Here is a 25,512-nt window from a genome sequence, read left to right on the forward strand (position 1 = left end):
ATGTTAGTGGGTCGATGTTAGGATCCAGTCAATGATGGAGCCTGAGATCCCATCTTTGTTTGGTTATGTAGGAGAGTTAAATAAGTTGAGGAAAGTTGAAGAGGTTGATTGTGTGAGAGGGGGCTTGGAGTTTAATGTGGACCAGTTGATGTTTGTGTCACCTAAGATATATGCTTCATTTTTAATGTTAGAGGAAACCCAGGAGAGGAAATCTTCTAGTACTGGGATATTATTGCCAGGGGGTATATAGAGGGCAGCTATGCATATGGATTTGTGGTTGTTGATTTTTAGTAGAGTTGTGGTTATTTTATCAATGGCAAAATTTGGGATACGAGTGGTGTATGGGGTTATGGCATAGGAGGAGGAGGAGAAGATGATTGCTACACCTCCACCCTTCCTGCTAAGTCTGTCATTACAGATCATTTGGTAGCCTGAAGGTAGAATTTAGGTATCCTTTGTGTAGGGCTTGAGCCATGTCTCTGAGGTGGTTATTATATCAGGGCGGTTGTGGGAAATCCAGGCATGGAGATTGGGGATTTTATTTTTGAGGCTTTGGGCATTGAATGTAGTGAGGCAGATAGTTTTGCGAGTAAGGGGGTTGTCTAGTGGTGGTGGGTCTAGGATTGGGATGAATGTCGTCAGAGAGTATGAAGGATATTTTGTGAAGGATGAGTTGAAGGTGGTTTAGTGATATTCAATTCTTAAGCACATATGAGATTAAAACACTATGTATACATGTACTTTCATCCCAACAATGCCCTCAGAGTTTCTCAAATCATTACATATAAATCAAATCACGGGATGTAGGTTAAACCAATAGAAAAAATGAATATAAAACACTAATACCCTAACATGCAAGTCAAGGTAATAGACAACTGTGATGATGTGAGGTAGTACCAGCTGTGCCAGGAGTAGTAGTTAAGTGCATGTGTAACATATGCCAGCATAGCCAGCTGGAGTTTTGTAAAGAATTGTAAGTCATTTGAATATCAAACTGATTTCTACAGATACTTGTGTTAAAAATGTATTTGCAATGTTGTTTGTATTAAAAATGTATTTACAGTGGGTCCTGACTGACAGAAAAGAAATATACACATGTCAGATTGTATTGTTATAACTGATGAAATGTATATATTTTAAGAGAATACTGGAAGGGAAGGGGTTAAGCAGAGCCCAGCTAACCTTAAGAAAAATAGCCTGAAATTAAGTGACTTGCTTTAGGCCATAAAGATTTTACCTCGCAGGTCTGAATGCACCCAGAGACGCAATGTCTGTGAAAAGTCTGGGCTGGGATTCTGCTCTACTGTCCTTAGTGGTGAGCTAATTGCTACCCTGGGGTGCCAAAGAATGGCTTGTTAGTTCCTGCAGGAAGGGTGGAAGTGCTGGAATTGTTTTACCATTTCCAGATGCTGTAATAAACCTTAGCTAAAGTTCTGTGCGTGTATTGTTACACATAAGTGCCATACACTGTCTCAGTTTCTGGTGGGGGGGCAATGAATGATTTTTTTTTTGCAATTTCAGGAGCTTAGATGGCAGTTAAAAACTAATGCCACTATGCATCCTGGATTAATCTAATCTGTTTCTTTGTCTAGTTTTTTTTTAAATTGAGAGCTACCTTTTTTTACAATAATATAGGTTGGAATTGGAAAAACCATAAACTGCAAAAATGCAAACATACTGATAAGTAGTGTTTTAAGCACATGTGTGCTTAACTGTGTATTGTGAGTCTTCGTAGATAATAAATTCTGTTTTTTTAAACTTTTACTGGATACAGAATTTTTTGTACAAAAATGTTGAAGGTGTTGGAGTGGCATTTCTACCAGGGGCATCCTATTTTATGTGAATTTTTAAAGTCTAACAACTCATTAAACTCCCAAAACATATGTTCTTAGTTACCTCTTTCTTCCCCATCACAGCTCCAACATTTGCCATCTACCTGAGAAAAAATTCTTTGAAGTCTGCTTGGGGTATTAGAGTATCCATGCAAACATTTCCAGGCACAAATCCTAAATCCTCTACACTTTGTTGCATATTTCGGAGCTATACATATGTCCTACCATTGCTTCTTTGTGAACTGCACATCTAATCAGTCTTCCCAATCTTTTCTGACTTTTTCTGATTGATTCCTATAGTTACTGAGCAATATTTTATATGCTCTACTAATTATCCCTTTTGTAACAGCAGCTTCTGTTCTATTTGTTCCTAATAGCTTGGTTCCTTTGCCAGCTTCCTCCAGTAAATTGCAGCCCCTATACCGGGTGATAAGTTTAAGGAAAAAATGCAAAAAAAACAAGTATAATGTTACGTGAGGTGGTGGTATAACATCACAGTGGCTAAGACAGCAAAATTACAAAAAGAACTCCTACAGTTTCTGAGTTAAAGTCCTATACTCTCCTCTTGCCAACTATGTTTATGAACAACTCACTTGTCTAAACCCAAAAATCACCATAGGAAAGTTAAAGCTGTAATTAGTCTGTATTAGCAAAGATGAAATTAATATGATTCAGCCAGCTTCTTTACAGCAATTATGTTAAGTAATATCATAGCCTCTTGCCCACCTAATCTACGTCTGTAACTCCTCTTTTACTTACTCCGTGGAAATTCACACTCTTCTGATTCTCACGACCATTGCTCGCTCACTGTTCTATAAATATTGAATCTACTTATATTTTCATATGTTACTTAATCTTACCTCTCAGGTTTTGGTATGACCATTAAGCCTTAATTCCAATAACCAGGAAATCATTTTTTTTTCCGTCTGATCCCTCTAGTCCTCTTTTATTTCTTCTATTTGTGGGAGATCCCTGCCTGTTATCCTTTTTCTTTTTTTCATTCTATCCCACTTCACTGCGACACTTTGAAATTCCCATTCAATTACTCTGGGTAATTCCAATTCTTCCTGTAGTTCTCCCCAAATTTTAAGACACCCTTCTCTGTGAACCTGTGCCTAATATATAATGTGTCCCTCCTCCTCTTCCATCTAAATAATGTTTTATTCCCATGTCTTCGCTTCTTCCTGCTATTGGTGCTGTCTTTATAAACACTTTTATTGAATTATCACTTATGACATAGGCAAATTTACATTGATATAAAAGTAATCGAACTGTACTAACAAGTACACATTCATAAACATTATATTTCATGCATACTGCTATATATTATATAACCTAAGCAACATTACATTCATTATTCAATTCCTGACCCTTTTTTTAACATCTTTATTAAACTTACGACCTAGGCAATCATACATTTATATCAATAAAAACAAACACACAGACACAATCCTTGTTGCAAGCATTTTACATCACAAACCATACTGACACACTCCCAGATGCAAACATTATACATCACTTATAATCTACCCAATCATTTTCCGTCTAACAGTACATAGCTCATTTAAGTCCTGCCTTCTTTTAAACCTCATTCCTCCCCTGTATGCACTGTTCCCACAGTTCCCATTTTTCCCCCATGTAGTTTGTTCCTGCCCTTTTCTTAAGATCTCAGTTCCATTTGTTTTATCTCTGTTACTATATTCACTATTTCTAGTACAGTTGGTTTAGATTATGATTTCCATTTTCTAATAACTGCTTTTTTGGCAGCAACTATAATTAGACATAGCAAGGCCTTACCATGTCTAGGCAATTATGATTCTGTATCATAGCTCAGAAAAATAATTTCCCTTGTCATACCAATCTGTTTCCTCTCTTCAGTGTGCCAGCTAATCTTCCTGAAACATCCGCTTAAATGGTTTCCTCATTTCTTTTATTACTTGTTTTTGGTTTGTTCTTCTGCATGTTCTAACAGTAATTCCAAAAGATCTGCCCCTTCTGTATCTGCTTTGCTTCTTTCCAAATCATGCTCTAAGTCTAATGTTTCCTCTACCATGTTTTTATCCAAATCCCTAGGCGTCTGATATTCTCTTTCCATGTCTCTCCAGTGATTCTCTCCTCTTGATTCATATTTATTTCCAAAGCCTTTTCTTGGTTTATTACATACACTGATATCTTACTATACACCTCTCTATAATACTCAATACTTGCACTGTGTCTGACTGGGCTGTTTAATTTTAACAGCATATCATCTGCATACTGTGATATCTTTTGTTGTCTTTCTCCTCATTGGTATCCCCATGCATCCTATCTCCTTATTTACGTCATTAATGGCTCTAAGTATACAAATAACAATGGGGAGAGACGGCATCCCTGCTGCATAGCTCTCTGCAGCTCAAACTCTTCTGACATTCTTAATCTTACTCTCACTCGTGTCCTACCACCTTCATATATCATGTTTACTCAATCTTCTGGGAATGCCTATCTTCTTACAAGTCTGAATAGATAATCCCACTTTATACTGTCAAAGGCCTACTCTGTGTCCAAAGATAGGAATGACACTTTATTTCTTCCTCCCCCATTCCCTGTACATCCTTTACTCTCTTTAATGTCCTGCCCTGTTGTTGAAGTTAGCCAAATACCCTCCCATCCCATCACCTTTAGTGGTATTGTTAATGAAAGGGTGTTTAGTACTGCAATATGTAGAGCTGGGGTTAGGGCTATCACATATGAGTAAAGGAGTGCAGGGAGGCAAAGTACAATGTTATACAGTCTGAACAATACCTTCATAAAAAAACTTTATATTCCATGTAACAAGTCTAGTAAAATTCTCACCAATCGACCTCAGGCTTTGAAAATTAAAATAAATAAATAAATCCGTTTTGAGTGGTTCCTGTCATTTTTTTCCTGTATTTTACAGTGGCTTCTCTGAATTTGAAGTTTACAATTATTAAAGTTGCTCTACTGTTTACACTGCTTTTCAAGTGGGTTCGGGGCTGTGCCTAGCTATTTAAATCAGTTCTGACTGAGTTCTGTCATTTGTTTCTGCATTTTTATAAATTTGAAACTTCAGCTACTGGCTGAATTGGTTTTGCACTATGCATTGTTTTGTTTTGTTTTTATTCAGAGTGGTCTCTGTGCTGTTAAGTAGATTTGTTAGAGTTGCTGCATTTAATTGCTGTGCTTTTAGTCACTTTTTCAAACTTGGGAAAAAATTGGCAATGATGAGAATTATCTAGAGCTTGTGGTCATTACTTATGTAGTGATCACCAGTGCCCCATTCACTGGTGAAGTTCAACAAGGTAGAAATGGCCATTGCTGTTTCAAGGAAGTAGGTCAATGCTGCTTAATGGCCTTACCCTAACCTATATGGTAGCAACATTTTCAGAGACTACAGCTGTCTTGAGGCATGACTACTAGAATGACTCCAAGGGAGTTGATATCCCAGGACCACACAAAAGCTCATAACTCTGTCTCTGCCTAACACCCCAATTGCTCAAAACTATGAAGGCAGGTGACTTCTGCCACTCGAGTCCCACTCTTCTAGGACAGGCACGCCTGTCCTCCTTGCCAGCATTCAGACTGCCAAGCTGTTAATAAAACCTGGATCACTTAGGTCGTAATCAGTGTTTTATCCCTCTAAGCCACCAAGCTGGTTATACATTCAAAATCGGATTGTGAAAAATGTGAAATAAATAGTAATAATAGAGTAACGTATTTCAACTTGTTACTCATATGCTGCCAAAATGATCATCTGATCTCCCTGTGCTTGTACATACAGCATGCCTCCGAAAATACCAAAAAGATAATCACCTTCTGTTCTGTGAAACTGAAGAACAAATCACAACAGTAACATGCATGACCTCGTTGCTGTCAGAAACATTGTATAGCGCATACCTCTATACTCCCACTCCAAAGATAGACACTTTCTTTGCATCTTGATCCACAATAATTACAGATTGTGTAAAGAATCAAAGAGCAAATGCCAGAAGTAATATATTTCATATTGCTCTCAAGAAACATGCACTCACTTCGCCCTACCACCAAGACAGAGAGACTACCATTTATTTTCTCTTCCCAAAAATGACCAGCTTACTTCACTAATACAGTAAAAAAGACAAAATAACTCACCAGTTAGAAGAAAATAAAAAAAGTGGAAAACTGTGAACTAACTACAAAAGTTTCTTAAAAATACAAACACAAGATAAGTGCATTCATCACAACAGACTGCTAGAATCACAACTTAGATTTGTTTGTTTGTGTTTTTCGGCTTTTCCCGGTTAGGGGTCGCCACAGCAGAATCACAACTTAGATAAAGAAGAAATTTAAAGAATGACAACTTGGATACAAGACTTAAATTAATCTACTGTCAACACCTATCAGCTTCATTTAAAGACTTTCTCATATCACATAATCTATCTGTGGCTCACAACTTAAAAAAATTCTTCTCAGCCCTCCACACAAACACATGGATAATTACCATATGCCATGGCTGTTAAAAACTCGTTGAGGAAATTAAAAAAAACATACCATACTGCCACATCCATAACTGAGATTCATGAGGAAAAAAATGGACTAACAAAATGGGCTTAAACCCTCTACTAATAAAAAATGCACAGGTGACTGGTGAAACTACAATAAGACAGACAGACTCTACTCTCACAAGGTTGGACAGAAATACAGTAAACATGAGTTGTATTTCAGGAGCCAAGATGTCTGATGTCACAAGGATGCTCAAGATAAATAAATAAGCATGAATACAACACAGTGATCCATGTGGGTATAAATGACCTGAAGTGTAAAACCCTAAGCGATATGCAGACACATTTCAAAGCTCTGCATGCACATCACAAATAAAGGAAAACTGTAATACGGAGCCACAGCATCACTAAGAATGATGCAGAGGTATAAAAAAAGATGACCAATTTCAGCAAATGACTGATTAACAGCTGTCATTTGAGTGGATCTAGTGGGTGTCAGCATGGGAAGAACTTCTGCGCAGACCTACTTGCTTTGCCAAGGACAAATTCCATCTTTCATTCCAGGGCTTCTGCATACCAGCTAAAGCACTTGCTGCTGCCATAACCCATTTTTAGGCACAGTCCAGCTAATGGAACTTCCAAACTAAAAATATAACAAAGTAAGCAAGCACTGGGCACTATCAATGTGGTGTTGCTCAACAGTAGGAGACTAAATAAATTCCCTGACCTTGAACCAATCCTGCATTTGCAACACATCCATGTGAATAGTACAGAAACCTGGTTTGAAAGTGAAGAAAACACTCCCTCAACATCATGTTCTGCACCTACTGTGCCTTTAGCCCTGATGGAAACTATGGCAGATATTCATATTTATTAAAGACCTCATTACCTCAAGGCAGATTCCAGAGACCCATAAATCCAACTTTGAGACTCAGCTCACTCTAAATCAACTATCAGATCATAGCATGTTACAAGATCCCCTCAATGACCCCTGAAAACCACTTCTGTTTCTTAAAAGCACTGGATGAACTCCAATACAAAATAAAAAAAACTATCATCCTGAGAGACTAACTACCTGTAGATAAACTGGGAGACCTATAATTCAAATGTAGACTATGCCCACATTTTCTGATTTTGTAAACAATTATCCCCTGAATAAAGTAGCCAAAGAGCACACTACAAGATAAAATGGTATTGATCTGGTTCTTATAAATACAGCATCTATATACATTATCCCACTGATGTACCCTTCCCCAGTCAAGTCTGAAAATTTCAAAGTTCATAAACCAGTGAATGCAAATACAGTATTTGAAGATTTCAAACATACAGACTTGTAACAATTCTATGATGAGGCCTCAAGTTCACGTAATTGTGACGCCCATGCCCTGCCGAGTAATTATGGAACCTCAATCCTCATCACTGGCAACAGTGGAGGAAGTACACACACACACAGCAAAGTGAAATTCCCCTGAAGAGCAGACAGAGATCACAGTCAGTCTGGGGCTGGTTTCTCCCTCTTTCTCCAGATCCCCAATAAGACTCCCTACTGACACAGCTATAGAGTTGAGATCTCAGCTGAGTGGCAAAGCTAAGACCTCCAGCACCCTCTCTATCCAACCAGTGCTTCGTGTCCCTGCCAAAATAGTTGAGACACACCCACATATACAGACTTGGAGATTTGATTGATATACAAACATATACACACACACACACACACACACACACACACACACACACACACACCTGAGAAAGGCTGGCACAAGCTTACTAGGTATGGCCCCATCTGCTCAGACTATAAGTTAGTTTCCACTGCCACCAACCACTCTTATCAACTACTTTTAAGGCCCTTAACAAAGGGTCTCCAATCCGACTGTGTAATGCTAATATTAATCCAAATGGTAGTTTGACCAAGAAAGGCTATTGGAGTGGCCTTTTCAGTGTCACCAAATAGATATGCAAGTACTCTAAGAGTTTAAATATGTCTCACAAATAGCCACAAAGATAGGTTTGAATACCTTTAATAATAAATAAAAAAAGAACAAGACAATACTCAATATACAAACAATTACTTCAGAGTTGAAAAATCACAGGAAATATTTAAAACAACAATGCAGGACAGTCTCAAATAAATAAAGAAAAAATTAAAACTAATCTTTACTATATTCCTGAGTCTAAAAGAGTTACTATGCCCTAAGAACTTAGCTACAGAGCAAGGCAAGTGCAGATGGTGATAACTGGATGTTCTTGCTATGTCTAAGACAAAATACAAAATGCACAGTCTCTCTCTCAGAGAGTTCTTAAATCAATATCAAATATTACTGCTGGGTTAAGCTTGGATGGCATCACTTTTTGTCACCTGACTTCAGTTCCAAGGCTAAAACAGTAACAGAATTTAACATCTCTGTGTTAAAAATACTTATCTCTCAGAAGTTTGCAAATCTTGGAAGTCGTAAAACAATAAAACGCTTTTACATTTGAAACCTAGTAATGATTTCCCTTTCAAGACAATACAAAAACTTCCAGCTCTAGACGTTATGTCTGCTACTGAACTGAAACTGAGAGAGAACATCTTTTGTTTATGGTCCAGCTATAAAGTAACAACCTCAACTATTCTTAAGTTAATCTTCAATGTTCTAGCAGGGTACACTGTGGATACATCTTAGCTCAATATATAACATTCAGTTCTGTACAAGTCGTATCAATATTCACAAATGACACAGAATTATTTACAAAATTCCAGATAACTGGGCTGGCTTTCCCTATATCACACCCCCCCCCGAAAACTCAAACTAGTTTTGCAAATGATCCTTGAGAAATGTTGCTTGAGAGGGTTGAGCCTATTTGGGAATACCTTACCCCATTCCCTGTCTTGAGAGCCCATCTGCTTTGGCATTGCTAATCCCACTGTGGGACTGCAGTGTCATGCCATATATCTGCACCCCTAGGCTCCACCTTAGTAACTTGGCATTTTGCTGGCTGCCCCAATGCAGCCATGTTAAGGGATTGCAGCCTGTAACTACAGTGAATTTCCTTCCATACAGTATGTCTGAAGTTTCTGCAGTGCCCACACTATGGTTAAGCATTCCTTTTCTACAGCTGCATAGCATTCCTTCCTTTGTTGGTGCCTATGCCTGAGATATAACACTGGGTGCTCTTCTCCCTCTGAGGAAACCTGGTTAAGTACAGCCTCCATCCCATAGTTTGAAGTATACACCTGCACAACAAATTATTGCTGTAATCTGGACTGGCTAACACAGGGGGTCCTCTCAAAGCTCCTTTAAGCTTCTGGAATGCCTGCTCACATGCTGGCCTCCACAGTACCTCATCTGGCCTGTTTTCCTTGTCAGGTCTGTGAGGGGAGCAGCTATGATACTATAATTGGGGACAACCTTTCTGTAGTACCCTGCTGTTCCTAAGAATGCCCTCACCTGTTTTTGGTAATGGGGCAAACCATGCCTGAATGTCTTCCACTTTGGCAAGTTCTGGCCTGATCTTCCCACACCCCACTCGACGTCCCAGGTAAAAGACCTCTGCCATACCCACCTGACATTTGCTAGGCTTAATGGTCAACCCTGCCCTCTGTAGTCTGCTCAGTACTTCCCTGACATGCTGAAGGTGCTCTTGTCAGGAATGGCTGTCGATGGCAATATCATCTAGGTAAGGAAGGGCAAAATCTCCTGCTCCTACTAGGATATGATCTACCAGCCTCTGGAAAGTCGTTGGGGCATTTTGCATCTCAAAGGTACTCTTTGTGTACTCATACAAGCCAAAAGGAGTCATAAAGGCTAACTTGTCTCTAGCACTGGGAGTGAAGGGCTCCGGCCAGTAACTCTTGGTAAGATCAATAGTGGTAAGATACTTAGCCCCACCCAACTGCTCTAGGGCTTTATCTGTCCAAGGCATGGGGTAAGCATCAGACTCTGTGTGACTATTTAATTTCCTGTAGTACACACACAACCTGGTGCTGCCATCCTTCCTTCATACCAGCACCACTGGGGAGGCCTAGGGATTGCTGGACTCCTGGAATACCCCTAGTTCCAACATTTCCTGCATCTCCTCCCACAGAGTCTGTTTGACTCTCTCAAGCACCCTATAAGGGGTCTTTTTAATAGGCCTCTGGGGTCCTGTATCCACATGGTGTTTCAGCAGTTGGGTGCGCCCAGGTTTCCCAGTGAAAATGTCCCCAAACTCCTTTAACACAGCTCAGATTTCTTGAACCTGGGCAGGGGATAGTTGCTGGGACATTCTTACCCCTTCCACTGAGGTGTCAGTCTGAGCCTCACTGAAGAAATCAGTCACCAGATCCCCCTCAGACTCCTCCTGCCTTGTATGCAAATACTTAGCAAAAGGACCTCCCTGTCATGGTAAGGTTTCATCATGTCAACATGGTACAGTTTGTGCCCCTGCCTCCTGCTTAGCAGTTCCACCATGTAGTTAACATCACTGGCCTCACTAACCACCTTGCAAGGTCCCTCCCAAGCTGCCTACAGCTTGTTGTGTCTGACAAGAATGAGAACCATTACCTGCTAGCATACTCACTAGCTCGAGCATTCCTGACATAATACATCTTTTTCTGCTGTTGGGCTTCTACAAGGTTCTGCTGGGCCAAGTCCATGAGTTCCCTGAGCTTGTCCTGAAGTTTACAAGATATGCCACAACATACTCTTTGTGAAATTCACACTCACCCTCCCACTCATCTTGAATCAAATCTAGAGGTCCCCTCACCGTGTGCCTATACAACACCTAAAGGGTGAAAAACCTGTGGATTCCAGGCCAACCTCTCTGTAAGCAAACAGATGGGGCAAATATGTGTCCCACTCCATCTTAAACTGGTCTGCAAATGTGTAAAGTTTAACCCCTCAACAAGATCATTAGTCTGGGGATGGTATGGGGTGGTCTTTAGGTGCTTCACCCCACAGTGCTTCCACAGACAAGCCATCAGGTCTGACATGAAATTGTCACCTCTTTCAGTCAGCATTTCATTTGGGAAATAGACTGGGAATCATAAGGGATACGTCCACCCCAGTAGGCCAATTTCTACTAACTACTTTTTGGCTGGACCTTGCAAAAAATCTTTAACAGTCTATAGAGACTAGCCTTTCTCTTCCATTTTTTTTAAAACTGCCTCAACAGGAGGACCAAACATAGGAATAAAACACAAAGTGTTATAAGAAATGCAATTATGACTTTCCGAAAACAAATTATTGAATTAATTGACACTAAAAAAACAAAAATAGGCAACAAAAAAAAAAAAAAATATTCTAGCCGGTACTTAAAACAAACTCTGACTTTCGTTCTGAAACGAAAGAAAAAAAAACCAGAACGCCAACCACTTGTGCAATGCTGCTTCTGCATCGGATGAAAAGGCAAAGACTGAGGTGAGGTCATGGGGTTTTTGTACGTACGCCCTGATGTCAGCAGTCAAAAATGTATTGACCGCATCGCCAGCCTTTATTTACTCTTTGATATTCGGACCGCAGGACAGCGGATCACAAGTGTAAGGACTGCAGCAATGTGAGATGAAGAACATCCTACCCTGCTGAAAAATCTCTAACAAAACATTTGCCACCTTTCCTGACTCAATGAAAGACAGAGCCACCGCCTCAAGATATCTGGTAGCATTCTCTACTACCACTAGGATATACTTTTTCCCTGTGGAACTTGGGGTACTCAGAGGCCCCACAATATCCATAGCTCTCTCTGAAATTGCTCAATAACAAGCAAAGGCATCAATGGAGCTTTCACCTTGTCTCCTGCCTTGCCTAACTTTTGGCACTGCTCACAGGTCCTGCCCCTGTTCCATCTGTAGAAATCCCAGGTCAATAAAAGTTCTGCATCTCTTTGTACGTTTTATTCTCATATGGCCTGCAAAGGGAATATCATGGACTACGGCTAGAAGTGCCAGACGGTAGGCTCTAGGCACTATCAGCTGCTGTATTCTCTCAACCTCTAGCTCTCCCTCAGGGGTCCACTCTTTATACAGTAACCCTTTGTCCCAGTAAACAGATTCCCCCTTCCCTTGAGAATCAGGTGCCTCACTAGCTACCTCCCTCAGGCCTTGTAATGTAGGGTCTGAGTGCTGAGCCTGTCTCAACTCTCTCTTAGTAACCCTTCCCAGCTCCCCTTCCACAGGAAGTCTGGTATTCTCTGACAGTGGTGCCTCACTGTCAGCCTGGGTACTACTACTCACCTCTGCCCTTGCAGTCATGCTGTACAAGGGAACAACAGTACCCATAAGCAGCAGTGGCTCACCTTCAGTCACACTGCTACAGGGTAGCTCCCTCCCTGAAGTAACCACCTCACCAGTCCTGGCTGCAAGTGTGCGGTCTGTCTGGGTCTCCTCCAGGCTACCAGACCCACATGCTTGTCTCCAAGCCTGACTGCGTGTAACTGCATGCACACACAGTACTGCATTATCAAAATCATTCTCTGTTAGGATATCTGCAGGGATATCCTCAAACAGACCTACTTGTTGGCTTCCTTTTCCACCCTCCCAGTCAAGATGAACCCTAGACAAAGGTATTTGGAATGGGTTCCTCCTAAAGCTCTAAATGAAGTAGACTGCCTAAGCAAGTAGTGCTGCCCTGTAAGCACTGCAGGCTTCAGAATGGTTAGGTCAGGGCCTGTGTTTCTCTTAGCAGTGGTCTCTTTCCCATCCACTAAGATAGGATATAACCTCTTGTGATAGTTTGGCACCCTTGTTGTCTCGAGACACCTTACTGCTGGCATTTTGTCATTCCCACTTACAGGCTCTCCCTCACCTTTTGTTCCCCACCTTGCCTCCATGGACATTTATATGCTACATGGCCACACTGGCTGCTTTTAAAACATTTAACTCTTGGTCTTGGATGTGTACCTGGACTAGTGGCTTCCCCTGCTAGTGGCGGACTCTGTCGGAGCAGTCTGGGTTGCCCACCATGGGTTCCCTTAGACCCATGAGCAGCACTGGGTATCCCTTTCCTGTGTAGTGAAGCCCTACTTGCTAGGTATATGTCTCCCTTCTTCCCAAAATCATCTGCAGTACTGCATTGTCTATCAGCTAACCAGATACTCCTGACCTCAGGCAAAGTGCTAAGGGCTAGTTCCCTCAGCAAAAGGTCTACCAGCCCTTCAAAAGTGGTGACCTGACATCCATTCACCCACCTATGAAAATAAGTGCTTAGTTCAGCAACATATTCACACACACTTTTATCTACCTTGTGTCTGTGCTCAGAAAACATTTTCCTATAAGCTTCGGGTGTTAACTTAAAGCATTTTTTTAGACAGTTATTTACAATATTATAATTTAAGCAATCAGTATCAGACAATTTAGAAATAGCAGTTACAGCTTAACAATGGAGTAAGGGGGTAAGGAACCATACCTAGAGCTCTTTGCCAACATTATACTGTCTACATACCCTCTCAAACATATAAATGCAACTATCAGAATTAAGCTCCTCTGTAAATTGTGGAAGAAATTCATTGACATTTGTTGTGTCTAGGGTTGGGTTACTCCCTTCCCCATTACCTCCATGACTCTGCCGAAGTGTCAGCATCTCTTTTTCATGTTGCCTCTGCCTCTCCTTCTCCTCCATCTCTAGACGTCACAGTTTTTCATTTTCCTCAGCCTCTAGATGTCTTAGTCCCTCTGCTGCTTCTATTTCCAAATGCTTGGTCTCCAGCTCAAGTCTCTCCAACTCCAAATGGATTTTTAAGTCCTCTGTGGAAAGGTTGAGATGCCCATTTTCTGAGAGTTGTACATCACCAAGGCCAGCCTGGCTGTCCTCCAGATCACTGGTCTGCGATGCAGCTGTGCCCAAAGCTACAATCATTTCTGCTTTAGTCAGGTTGGCATGCACCAGTCCTTTAGCCTGGCCCATCTCAGCCAACTGGCTCTTTGTCAGCTTGCCATACTCCTCTGCTGACATGCTTGCCTGCTCTCTCTGACTAACTAAACTAACAAAAAAAAATAGTGATGTGAAACTCTGAATGTTCGTTGCGTGGCTGACAGAGTACAAACACCTTCAGTGACCACTGTACACAGGCTACAGGAATTCAATATCCACACCAGTACAAGATAATTAATATGTGATATGGCTATCTCGCCACTGTCAACCAATTTAATATGTGATGTGGCTATCCGACCACTGTCCACCAATTTAATATGTGACGCCCCTGTACTGGCCCAGTAATCAAGGAGCCTCAATCCTCACCACTGGCAACAGTGGGGAACGTACATACTGGGAGGATGACATGTACACACAGTAAAGTGCAATTTCCCTTAACAGCACAAAGAGATCACAGTCAGTCTGGAGCTGGTTTCTCCCTCTTTCTCCAGATCCCCAATAAGACTCCTCACTGGAAAAGCTATAGATTTGAGATCTCAGCTGAGTGGCCAAGCTAAAACCTCCAGCAAACTCTGTCCAACCAGCGCTTCACGTCCCTGCCCAAGTAGCTGACACACACACACACACACACACACACACACACACTTTGAGATTTGACTGATATACAGACACACCCATGCCTGGGAAAGGCTGGCACAGATTTACTAGTTATGCTCCCATCTGCTCAGACTATAAGGTAGTTTTCACTGCCACCAGCCACTCTTATCAGCTATTTTTAAGGCCCTTAACAAAGGGTGTCCAATCCTACTGTGTAATGTTATTATTAATCCAAATGGTAGTCTGACCAAGCAAGGCTATTGGAGAACCCTGTACAGTGTCAACAAATAGATATGCAAGTACTCTAAGAATTTAAATATGTCTCACAAATATCAGCCGCAAAGACAGGTTTAAATACATTTAATAATAAATAATAAAAGAACAACACAATACTCAGTACACAAACACAGTTACTTCAGAGTTCCAAATCACAGGAAATATTTAAAACAACACTGCAGGACAGACTCAAATAAAGAAAACATCTAAACTAATTGTTACTGTATTCCTAGTTACTATGCCCCAAGAACTTACATACAGAGCAAAGCAAGTGCAGATTGTGATGAGTGGATGTTCTTGCTAGGTCCAAGACAAAATACAAAATGCACAGTCTCTCTCTGAGAGGGTTCTTAAATCAATATCAAATATTATTGTTGGGTTAGCTTGGATGACATCACATTTTGTCACCTGACTTCAGTCCCCAGACTAAAGCAGAACCTAACAGAATTTAACATCTCTGTGTTAAAAATACATATCTCTCAGAAGTTTGCAGATTTTGGAAGTTGTAAAAAATAAAAATCTTTTACATTTGAAACCTAGTAATTATTTCTCTTTCAAGACAATACAAAAACTTCTAGCTCTAGATGTTGTGTCTGCTACTGATCTGAAACTGAGAGATAACATTTTTTGTTTTTGGCCCAGCTATAGAGTAACTTAAGTTCAACTATTCTTAAGTTTTGCATGTTAATCTTCTATGTTCCAGCATGATATACTGTGCCGTACATAACATACAGTTCTGTATAAATCGTATCAATATTCACAAATGACACAGAATTATTTACAAAATTCCAGATAGCTGGGCTGGCAATATTTCCCTATTACAGTAATAGCTAATCCCCAAAATGTTGACTAGCTAGTAGTTATAACAATAAGTTATATATTTGCCTAGAAAATTGTATAATTCTGTCAGTCCCCAGCAAAATTAACAAAAAGAGAAGGGTAAGAACAAACCAGCCTGGTGGTCCACATGCATAAACAAACAATACAATAAAAAGAAAAAGCTCATTAGAATATGTAGCAAAACTAAAGACCAATAAATCTAATTCAAAATCAAAAGGTTATACAAGGTACTGAATAATACCATCAGGAAAACAAAGACTTCCAATGAACTACGGCTGACATCAAAAGCTAAGGATGTTTACAAACCTTTCTTTACTTACATCAGGATGTTACAAAACAACACCCAACATTGCTCTGAAACTTATTCACAATACCAGTGCCTACCCTGATCCAGTGGATATTGCACATATATTAATTAACAAATTCAGTGTATGTTTCACCTACAGACGTCTATACAAAAAAAAAAAAACAAATACCCGAAGACCCCAAACTTCCTATCATTAAAAGAAAAAAAAAAACTTCTTAAAAGTACTGTCAAAAAATCCTCTACAGGACTTGGTAACAGAGTTGATATCTGATGGTTTATATACATTACTTAAATCAGGTGTCCCTGATTTTTGAAATGTATAGTAGATAGGTATAGTAAAATAGTAATGAAACTTTCACTGTCAGCAAATGCTACTTGACTGCTAAAGTTCTGCATATATAATACAATACACTGAGGGATTACAATTTTGGTTGCTGGAAATGTTATCATAAAGGCTAGTGTATCTAATATTGCAAGCTGCATCAAAAATGAATGTTTTTTGTCCATTTACTGTAACTTGTAAATCAGACCCACGCTTAAGCACCAATAAACCTGCCAAGCTAATGCATGTCAAAAGAGTTTTGGAAGAGATGTACTTCTGAAGTCTAGGGCAAGTTCTCTCCCTATATCTAAGTCACTGCACTGGCTTACTGCTCAATTGACTCTGCTGTATTTCAATCACTATAACCAAGAAGCAGGTTACAAGTCCTAATGGACTCACGTTTTTTTTTCAGGAGGAGATTTATGATCTCTGTTCTTGACTCCTAAGTAATTCAGTTTATTGGCTTGCAGCTGTACACAGCAAGCCAACACAACAATGTTGGCAGAAACAGATTGTAGATATATCGTGCCTGCCTAAGTGCTGAAGCTAGCCATCAACACTAGTTCATCCCTTCTATCTCATCTCTTTCCAAATGTCCAAAGCTACTTGACATGTTTCTCCTGTCTCAACCTCTAATACCCACTCTGGGACTGCATTCCATCTGTTTACCAGCCTTTTCCTGAAGGCATCCTTCTTACTGACTATACAGCGCAGGGTTCCCCTAAACTAGAAACCTCAAATCCTCTTCCTACCCACTCTGTCCTAATTGTTTAGCCTAATACCACCAAACATCACCTTTAATGCTGTCTTTATGCTTATCGTATCCCGTATGTCTCTCCTCTTCCACCGAGAAAATGAGTGAAGCCTTCTAAGCCTTGGTTCATACTCCATTGCATCCAGTACCTTTAGATACCTTTATGTATACCATCTCTAGAAGTGTGATCTTTTTCACTTTAAGGCAGTATTCCAGCTATAGTCTTAAAGGGCCTAGAAGACTGGTATCATATAGGTGGACATACACCTTAGCATTTGGTTTGTCCTTACTGCTTCTTCCCCCCTACAATAAGCCAAATAGTTCATGGTTTCTCCAATAAAAACCTTCAAATCCTTCTCCTGTTTTGATTTTTTGAGATTATCCTCCCAAACACGCAATGCACATATGGAATACCATCATCTAGGTGTATCATCATACACTTGGAACCAAGAAGTGAAGCTGCCACCTCTCTCAGACCATGCCCTAGCCCCTTCAGTTTCCTCTACAAAAATGTCATACCTATCACATACTAAGTCCCTTCAAAAAAACAAAATCTCTGGTTTTATCTCCATGAAACCTGAGTTTTCTGTACATTCAGAAATCGGAAAGTTTAAGTTTACTCCAGCACTAAACAGGCACAAAGATGCAAGTGCATTGAAGGACATCCTCATTCACTGCATGCTTAGGGGCAACTCATAGGACCACCAATTCAGCTAATACCATGTCTTTAGGATTTTTTGGAAACAAAAACACCTGGCAAAATCCCACATGAGCATCCAAACTGTGTAAAGAAGGAATCCCAACTGAGAAATGAGGTGGAGAACCAACAGCTGTAAGGCAACATTGCTAACTTGCTGCACCACTGCCTCACTGAATCAGTTTTTGATTTGTTGACAATAATTATGACGTAGTTCTAATGCAAAAGAAGAAACTGCCTTGTATGCAGAAGGAAGTAATTTTTGAAGTCAATATTCCTAGATAATCACTGCTTCACTGCAGAAGGATATAAGTTTTCCATCCTCATTAAGTTTCCCATGCTCAGAAAACCACTAGCCTGATGTCCGTCAAAATGGTCCTGTGTTTGATGAGGTTAGAAAGAACCAAACATGCAGTATTATACTCATTTTAGGTTTGCTAAATGAAGATGATACCCATACTCTGCTCATACTCCTTGAAAAATGGTGTTGGCAGGCACTGACTCCCTTCCATCAACAGGTACACATGCTTGAAGCCGTAAAGAAGAATCCTCCATGTGCCCCTGAAAAAGTAATCAATGAAAGAAGAATAACTTTAAGACAGGTCAGTAAAGGTCACCTTACACACAGCTTCACTATACGGGCTTGATTTAAGTTAGCCTGTATGAGGTTAGGGAATTAACTTTTTTCCACTGTAGTGCAATCTTGGAGTTGGTATATTTAATTTACGGAGGGGTGAGGGGGGCAGAGCCCCCCACATGGGGCCTGCAGGGTGCTTTCCCCTTTGAAGAAACGTAGTAGAAAGTGTGTTTGTTAGTTAAGTGTTGTTATAGGTGGAGAAGATGTTATTTACATATGCATTATAGTTTTCATTGTTATGAAGCACACTTTCAATGTTCTGAGTTTTCAATGTTTTGGGTTTTCCGTGTATTGGGATTTAGATGTTTTGGTCTCAGTGTTATGAAATTCAACGTTATAAAATTTCAGTGTTATGAAGTAGAACCCCCACACACATATATATATATATATATATATATATATATATATATATATATATATATATATATATATATATATATATATACATACACACACACCCATATATATATATATATATATATATATATATATATATATATACATATATATATATATATATATACATATATATATATATATATATACACATACATGAGTCCACTTCTAAATCTCGAAAGCTCAAAATCTCAAAATTCAAAAGACTTACTCCAAAACCTCAAAAGTTCAAAATACTGAAAACTCAAAATGCTGAATCTTATATCATCGAAAAAAACACAGGACACCACCACTTACAATATTCCAGCACTACTGCATACAGAAACATATTACTCTTCAACTATAAGAAGGGAGGCAAGCCCCTCTGCATCCTCCTTTTGTGGGGGGCTCTGCCCCCCACACCCCCTGCTACTTAAACATATCAACTCCAAGATCTCACCCCACAGAAGAAAATGGCAAAGATACCATTATGTGCTTCATGACTGCCTCTTGTAACCTTAGTCATGTTCCCTTTTAATTTGCTATACTACAACATAATGCATCTTAGTGTAGTGAAAGTGAGATCTCGGAGCTGATATATTTAAGTAGCAGGGGGTGTGGGGGGTGCTGAGGGCTTGCCCCTACTTATAGTTGGAGTAGACTAATATGGTTTGTCTTTTATTTGTTTCTGTATTTACTTGTGCTGGAGTAATAGTAAGTGTTGGTGTCCTGTATTTTGAGTTTTCAGTATTTTGAATTTCGAGATTTTGAGCTTTTGAGATTTAGAAAGTGTTTTTTTCTTACATGGGGGCAAGCCCTCTGCACCCCCACACCCCCTGCTGACTAAATACACCAGCTCTGAGATCACATTACATTGAGGAAAACGTAAAATTTCCCATTCCACAATGTGCGGTGATCTTCAGCCTTCATAAATGTCAGTCATATGATACTTGACATTTTGGAAGGTCAATCAACTGAAAGGGATCCACCAAACCAGGACCGAAACACTAAAGTTGGAGAAGTGTCAATATTCATCAGGGATATTCACACCACCAGGCTAGTTGCCCAACACAATGCGTCTGAAATTCTCCAGGTGCAACTAACACTAGGTAAGACTGCAATCCAAATTGTAGCCTGCTACAGATCTCGCAACATGCCCCAAGAGTCTCACTACACCTTTCTAAACATACTGGAAAATATTAAGATACAACTAAACACCCTAATACCGGGTGATTTCAACTACCCTGCCATTAACTGGAAAAACTACTCATGTATCAACACCTTTGCCTAATGGTTCTTGGAATTCATAAATTCCAACGCCCTGGATCAACTAATCCATAGTCCCACCAGAGGCTCCAATATCCTAGACCTAGTCATTACCAACATGGGAAATCGATGCTCCACACCTACGGTCACCCCCCCCCACCCGGGTTAGTCAGGTCTGACCATAAGCTAATCACACTTAACATCCTCTTCCCACCCCCACCCCCCAGTAAGGAAACCTCCATAAAAAACTTCTCCAAAGCCAACTTCATGCTACTCAAGTCAGAAGTGACAAACTTCATGACACCCATGCAGACGGGAACTGAATGTTCAACTGTTGAATCCTACTCTAAGGAACTGTACGAGCACATAAACTCATCCATGAATCGTGCCAACCCAAATAGAACCAAGATGCTCTCATCCAAAAAAAGGAAGCCAATCTGGTGGTCCCCTGCCATAAACAAACTTTACAACAAAAGGAAGAAACTGCTGCAGAAGAGAGGAAAATCTCAGGATGCAAAAAACTCCCTTACCAGCCTCAGTAAGAAACTGAGATCCCTCATAAAATCCTCCAAAGCTAGTTACGAAAATAAAATTGCCAAAGATTCCAAAGACAACCACAAGGCATTCTATAACTATATCAAAAATCTAAATGGCAATGCTCAGATCTGCTCAGAGCTAAAACAGAATGGCATTAAATATACTGATCCCAAGGATATTGCCAATATCCCGGCAGATCAATTCAGTGCCAACTTCACCCCCACCCCTCACCCCCCTAAATGGCCCATCTCAATACCGGAAGATTGCCAAATTCCAGTAATAACGGCCACACAGGTAAAAAACACACTCTCCAAAGCTAAGAATACAGCATCCATGGGACCAGATGACATCCCGGGCTGTGTACTACATGAACTACAACATGAATTGGCACCTCACCTAAGTGTCAAGTTTAATCATAGCCTCACCTCATGTTTCATGCCCACTGAGTGGCGCAGAGCTACAGTTATCCCACTCCACAAGCGCTCTTGTTTGGCATCTACTTCTCTGAAGTACAGGCTAACACTAAGGGACTCTGGCTAACAAGTTCGCAGATGACTGCAAACTGGGAGCCATTATTGAATCCTCAAATAATGTGGATACTCTACAAAAGGGCCTTACAGAAACAGATGCTTGGTGCCAGAGCCATGGGCTCAAGTTCAATGCCAAGAAATGTATAGTTATCCCCTTTGAGAAAAAACATGCACCCATGAATTACCATATAGGTGGCAGTACACTAAACACCAAAAGTGTGATGAGACTTAGGGACAAAGGTGGACAGTGGTCTCACCTTCGATAACCACATTGTCACAGCAATCAGGAAATCCTTCTATGTGGCACACCTCATCACTAAGGGCTTTTCATCCAGAAAAAAAGGAGGTCATTGTTCCACTGTACTCATCCCTCATTAGACCCATTATAGAATAGAATGCCCAGTTTGGTATGTACCTCTCAAGACATCTGCAACAACTGGAAAGGCCGCAGAAATACCTCACTAAAAGAATCACAGGCCTAAAGAAGATGCCCTATGCTGACCGCCTTAAGAAACTCCAGCTATACTCTGTCACATATCGTCTACTCAGAGGTGATCTCTGCTTAACATACAAGGCCATGTCAAACCCAGAGCTGTTGGACATGCTACACTTAAAGAAATCCCAGTCCCTCAGAACCACACGCTCCAGGGATCTAAACCTTGTCATCACATTAAACAAAACATGCTGGAGGGATAGGTTCTTGACCCAGAGACTCCCCAGACTCTGGAACAGATTGCCCATACATGTCAAGCAGAGTGCCTCTTTGGCCCTCTTCAAAAGGAACCTTGACGATTGGATGGGAGAAAGGAAATTAACCCTGGGGATCACGTCAGTTGCCCTGCTAGACAGGGGTCCAGGGAAGTAAATAGTGTGAGAAGAAATAGCCAGGGAATTGTTATGGCTAGGCTTGTATAGGCCCTAGGGCTGATAGCCTAGTCCCAACCTATGAACCTATATATATATATATATATATATATATATATATATATATATATATATATATATATATATATATATATATATATACACACACACACACACACACACACACACACACACGAGAGAGAGAGAGGCTCAGGATTGTGCCCTCAGTAAAAAATATTTGTAGGAAGTTTTTTTATTGATTTGGGTTTCTTTTCCTCTTTACAATGTACTGTGCTGTATAGTTTAATTTAAGTGATATAATGAGATACGATGAAAGAGAATATAATATATAAAAGTAGACAGCGAGCAGGAGCACTAACAACCAAATACTACTTAATTTTCCAGATCCAGTAGTACATTACAAGTGTGCTCTAAATATAAAAACTGTTCATTTTTAAAATAATATACCACTCTCTACTTAAAAACTGACTGTGCACTTTTACAAAGAGCATTTTGCACCATTTCTAATTTTTACTGCTCACTAGATAATCCCCTCTTACACTTGGCTCTATTCCTCATTCTTTCAGAATGGTGGAGCTGGCCTGAGTTCATTATCAGAGCCATAAATAAAATAACCTATTATAAGAAATGTGTATATGTATGTGTGCATGAAAAATTTAAAATAATTCTTCACAGAATTAAAGCCTTTTTCATTTCAACACTTAAATCAATATCACCTTCCCAAATCTTCTACAATGGGTAATTAAACATACTGATAGGCTGACTTATTATACACGTTTCCAGCTTAGCTCTTGCCTTAAAACTGAATAAAAACTTTGCAGTATGTGCAGCAGCACACATACACATATGTAACAAATAACGTTATTCATAAAATAGAGTAAACAAATTACAAAACTTACACAGTGTTAAGTATGTAACTTGTCAGTATAACCATCGTTATAGGACACACAGTAACTACATTTTACTAAGAATCAAGTCTTTGCTTTCCTGATTATTACTGCCCTAAAAAAACACAATCATGTATTTTCATTATATGATCCATTAACACTCAGAACTCTGCAGTCTGTTTTTCATCTGAACATCAAAAAGTCATTTAAAAATTAAAATTCCCTCAGAAAGAAGAGATAAATGAAAGTGCAGAGTGCCTCCACATAATAAAGCTAAGACTGACCCTCTGGGAAATAGATGACTTTTGCAATTCAAAGTATTCAAAGCTCATTCAAAAGTGTTCGTTTAGAATATAGATATCAAAGATGATGTAAATGTTCAAGAAAAAAATCAGGACTTACCAGATGTTCTAATCCACTTTTGATGTTTCCAGAGTCACTGTAAGAGAGGAATCAAAATTTCAAATACTCAGAAAACCAACAAGTATAATAATTTGATAGGCTTTGTTCTGGTAAACAAAAATCAATACCTTACCACAGTTTTCCTACAGCTATATAATCATCTATCACAAGAGGTATAAAAGCTATACTGTCTCACTCTTCTCAAGTTCCAGAAAAAATATTTTCAACCACATCATTACCATACTATACACACATACTGATTTTGCAACTAATAAAGGGCACATGCTTAAGCTCTGAAAGATATTAGATCACCTTAGATTTTGTTACCAAGACTACAGTACAAGGACCTTGTTCAAAGGCAGAAGGAGACAAGTAGCCTAGGAAGCCAACTCTGAAGAGTATTTGATACCCTACACCCTCCAATCTCTCCTTCCATTTCCCCTTCTCATTCCCTCTTTCTCCATGTGTCCTATGTCATCCTGAATCAGTGCACACACACACACACTCTCTCTCTCTGTTAGTACAACCCCCTTGTTTATGAAGTAAATATGCACATCCAGGGGTACGCAATTCCTACAGTCTGCAGATCATATCCTAAAGCCGCAGCCTTCCTTTTCAGAATGACCCCCCTTCACATCTTGTTCTGCATCCATATTATGTCCCACCTCTGGCCCCCAAAGGACAGAGATCCACCTGTTCAACTGTTAGGTCATATCCTTCCCCTCGAAAGCTCTCACCACTTTCCCCTACTTCTCTACCAGCATGACATGTAACCTTTCCTTCAAGATGACTGAGAAAGTATTTATTCAATATGTCTGCTTTTTCTTAGCCATCTATGAGTTTCCTCTCAATCCTTAGTCAGCCTGGACAGATTACTCTCTTGCCCCTTCTTCCATGTCAGACTTTAAAATTGTTTCTCTTCCTGACTACTTTTCCAACCCCATTCCAACCTCAACTTTTAATGCTCCAATGTTTTTTTTTTTTTCAACTTTATGTACAAATCTCTCCATCCCTCCTCTTTACAATCACCTTCCTTTTTACTTACTGTATGCTCTCTCTTTCTCATGCTAGTTGCTAGCTATATATGCCTACCTTGTCATACTGGCCTTCTGTTTTTACTATTGTCTGCCTCTTCCTCAAACATTTGTCTGAAGTTCTGAGTATTCTATCCCTAATCAATTCTCACAGTTTGATGATGCCCATTTGCCACCAGTCCCTAATTCAGATCACCTCCTTCTGCTCAGCATGGTTCAAAGCCTTGAAATCCTGCATCATCATCTATACCGTTGACTTCTTATGCCAACCTAACAGCAAACCAAAAATTGAATTGATGTAACCTTCACCTGCTGCTGAAAAGTTCTGGTACACATTACAGTGAAAAATATGCTATGACAGTAGTGATAAAGTTGGTAAAAACATATATAATTATAGCATTCAATAAGCAACGAATGAGCTCACACAGTGATGGGATAGATATCCAAGGTATTATTTAATCAATATCTTTACCAATCTATCCTTTTAATGTATTGTGCTTTATGACAAAATACCATAATGCTGTTTTGATGTTCACCACTAAGAAGTTGCACTTAGCAATATTACATCTTAATGTATTATTTTATATTATATTTTGCGTTTTTTGTTATGGAAAATTATGAAATATTTTACATATTATCTCCTTTTCTTGCCTTTATTTAACATGGGTCAGTAATGGCAAGGGTCTGATTTGGATCATTCACTTACCTGGCTAATAAACTAAACTAAAAAATAAAAATAAAGCAGATTACACCAACTTCTATCAGTTTGTCATATCCTTAGAAGAGCTGTGATCTAGCTGCATGAAAACTCCCCACATATGAATGCAAAGCTCTTGAGAAATCTGCAATATTGCTAAAGCTGTTAATGCATTGACTTGACTGCAGCACACAAATGCAGTGGCAAAAAAAAATGAACTACTGAAATGGAAAAAGTTCACTGTTTTTCTCCAATGAGAATAAACAGGGGATGACTTCCAAGATGGCTGTAAATTGAGTAATATGTCAGTTAGAGCTCCAGTGTGAAAACTGA

The 25,512-nt window shown here is 39.7% G+C and overlaps 1 protein-coding gene across 1 annotated transcript in view; it reads right to left on the reverse strand.

Annotated features, from left to right (window-relative positions):
- Nucleotides 1-25,512, reverse strand: part of RSRC1 (arginine and serine rich coiled-coil 1) — a 3,250,950-nt gene that overhangs the window by 1,718,020 nt on the left and 1,507,418 nt on the right. Inside the window, exon 5 of the mRNA XM_044070481.1 lies at nt 23,449-23,485. Within this exon, the coding sequence (XP_043926416.1) occupies nt 23,449-23,485 (37 nt within the window). The remainder of the gene's footprint in view (nt 1-23,448; nt 23,486-25,512) is intronic.

This window comes from Protopterus annectens, chromosome 4.part1 (genome assembly GCF_019279795.1).
Source record: "Protopterus annectens isolate FY-2018-M chromosome 4.part1, PAN1.0, whole genome shotgun sequence".
In the NCBI taxonomy this organism is placed as follows: Eukaryota; Metazoa; Chordata; order Ceratodontiformes; family Protopteridae; genus Protopterus; species Protopterus annectens.